Source organism: Gavialis gangeticus, unplaced genomic scaffold (assembly GCF_001723915.1).
Source record: "Gavialis gangeticus isolate Ggan-Ray unplaced genomic scaffold, GavGan_comp1, whole genome shotgun sequence".
In the NCBI taxonomy this organism is placed as follows: domain Eukaryota; kingdom Metazoa; phylum Chordata; order Crocodylia; family Gavialidae; genus Gavialis; species Gavialis gangeticus.
This window is the reverse complement of record NW_017729025.1, coordinates 3033919-3036794: the sequence shown is the minus strand read 5'-3', so window position 1 is coordinate 3036794 and position 2876 is coordinate 3033919. Positions and strand designations below refer to the sequence as shown.

Here is a 2876-nt window from a genome sequence, read left to right as displayed (position 1 = left end):
TGGAGACGCTGGGAGAGGGCAAGCCGCTGGTGGTGGTGATTAACGAAACCCTGATGGACAATCATCAGCTGGAACTGGCCAGGCAGCTCTGCCGAGACGGGCACCTCGTCTACTGCACTTGCTGCACGCTCGCCGAGACGTTGCAGTCAGTGGATTTGTCACTCCTGAAGCCCTTTCCTCCTGGGCGGCCGGAAAAGTTTGCTGCCTTCTTGGATGAAGTTCTTGGACTTGAATAAGGCCCTCGGGGAAAATAAAAACGTCTGGCCTCATGTGTCCGTCTGTCTGGGTGTGCTCTTTGTATCTCTGCTGCAGTGGTCTCAGACCGGGGGTCAGCAAGAGAGCACCAAGAATGCCTGCAAGCTCCGCTTGTACGACGTTGGCGCGCTCCGCGGAGGCAGGCAGCAGGGGAGCCGCGAGGGGCCCAATCCTTGTTGTGGTAGTGTGGCCCCGGTGCCCTCCCTGCCATCCGCCCCAAGGCACGAATGCAAACAAATGCCTTTGTGTGCCACGCTGACACCCATGCTGGGGGTTGCCTACCCCTGTCCTAGACTGTCTCTATTGCCATACGAACGCAAGAAGTGCCATAGTGGGTAAGACCACCTAACATCCTAACCCAGTATCTTTTCTCCGAGTGGCAAGCTGTAGATGCTTTAGACCAGGGGCGGGCAATTATTTTGGACAGAGGGCCACCTACTGAGTTTTGGCAAGCCATCGAGGGCCACATGACAGGCAACCAGGGGCAGATAAATTTTAATTTTTTTAGGGGCCCAAGGGCCAGATAGAATAGCCTGGCAGGCCATGTCCGGCCTGCGGGCTGCATTTTACCCACCCCTGCTTTAGACGGAGACTGTATGAATAGGACTTGCCAAGTATATAATCCATACTTTGTCATAACCTCTCTGGCATCAAGCATCCTTGGTTTAGGGATATCAGAAGCAACATCCCTGACTATTCTATTTAACAGCTATTAATGGACCCTTTTTGAACCTGTTTATACTATACTGTCTTTTGCTATCAGGCTCTTGGATGACTTTCCCTTCCTTTTGCTTTGTGAAAACCCAGGGGGGATGTTTTCTGTCCAGATCCCTATTTGGCACTGAATGTGTGGATCATGAGGCAGTGTACCCTTTGCCCACTGGAGAAACATAAGGGCACTTTTTTTACATGAGCTCTGGGCGTGGGGGGAGGGTAGTTTAATTAGAGCAGCTCTGGGATCCACTTTAATTAAAGCACCACTGCATGTCATGTATCAGCGTCCCCGCACTTAAAAATGGCGGTGGGGGCACTTGAACTAAAGCTTGTTTGAGACACAGCAGGCTGCTGGAGTGTGGCAATTGCCAAGCTCCAGCAGACTCAATCAAGTCTGCTCTGAGGCGCTAGAACGCCAGCACAGAGGAGCAGCCTTGCTGCTCGTGTAAAGGCACCCTAAGGTACTTTTTTCCAAACACAATTCCCAGGCACAATTGTGCCTCAGTGTCTGTAGTCTGCCTCACAGAAATTATGACCCTATAACATCTGTCATTAAGACTGAACAGGTGTGTGTTCCAACTCATCCCCAGAGATGGGATTTCAAAGCTGTACAGTCACTTTTTGTTATAGAGCACTTCACTCTCCACACCTAACGCTGTTCCACATACAGTCTAAGCAGAGCTGCTTTCTTGTCTGCCCAGCCCAGGCAAGGCTAACACCATGCCCAAAGTCTGTTCAGACCCTTCTTTCAGTCCCCTTCCCCGTTATCACCGTCCTGGAAATCCAAATAGGGTGCATTTTAGTTGCCTGGGTACACTCAGCAGGGGCTTCTTATTCAGGCTTTGTAACAGTTTGTGATCAGAGTGCATGTCTAACTTGTGCTTCATAAGAGTTTTTCTTGTTTGCGCACATCTTGGTCTGCCAGGTTCTGTCAAAAGTCTACTAGCAAATGCTGTGAGCTACAAGTTTTCCATCAGTGCTGCTGCTAATCTTTCTTCTGAGTTGTTTTAGATTGCAAGTCTAGCTATTCCACAGGCTTACTGGACTTTAGGACTGGTGCATCACTTATGATTTAGTTGTACTTTGAAATGCCTGTTTGTGGGGCTCTGACCATTCCTGTGCTGTATGTTGTATATTGCCAACACTTCATCACATTTCTTCAATCTAACATTGTTCTTTAACTGTGTAGCTGGGATTAGATTACTCCTGGATTCACAAACTACTTGGAATAATGTTAGTTACTGGACCAATAGCATTCTTGCTATTAGGGCAGTTGAATGACTGCCAGATTTCTTCTGCAGCGAATGGATATGGAGATCCTTTGTTTCTGCTGAAGTTACAGCAGATATTCTCCTTTTCATTGGGAATCTCCACATCCTCAAACAATTCACATAGTTTTTTACTTCCTGTAGCAGCTGCTGCATGAGGACACAAGTGGCTGTTTAACACAACTCTTTAACTGTTGCCCATTATCTTTTCATTTTCACATTGCTTTCCATAGTATGTGCTAGACCAGGGGTGGGCAATTATTTTGCCCCATGAGCCACATAAGGAGTTTTGCAGAGCTGTCAGGGGCCAGGTCAACCCTCCCCTCCCACCCCCCTTCAGGTCTGTGTGTCGCACTGGTGATTCAGTTATCCTGGAACTGACCAGTAGAGTCAAGTCTTTCTCCTCCTGTCATTTCCAACTGATGAACTCCCAGCTCATAGCAGAAAATCTAGTTAGACCGGGGGTGGTCAAAATCCAGCCTGCAGGCTGGATTCAGCCTGTGGAGAAGCTTTGTTTGGCCTGTGGTGGGTCCCTTGGTCTCTCAGCTGAGGTGTGACCAAGGCCTGTCCCGGTGCCAGGACAGACTAAGGCGTTGTCCTGCTGCCCCCTGGGCACCCAGTGGGACTGGGGCAGCTCCA

At 49.3% G+C, this 2876-nt stretch overlaps 1 protein-coding gene across 1 annotated transcript in view; it reads left to right on the top strand.

Annotated features, from left to right (window-relative positions):
* Positions 1-271, top strand: part of LOC109298304 (UDP-N-acetylglucosamine transferase subunit ALG13 homolog) — a 7722-nt gene extending 7451 nt beyond the window's left edge. The window contains exon 2 of the mRNA XM_019518338.1: positions 1-271. Coding sequence (XP_019373883.1) covers positions 1-236 — 236 coding nt within the window. The 3' untranslated portion in view covers positions 237-271.
* Positions 272-2876: the final 2605 nt, after the last annotated feature.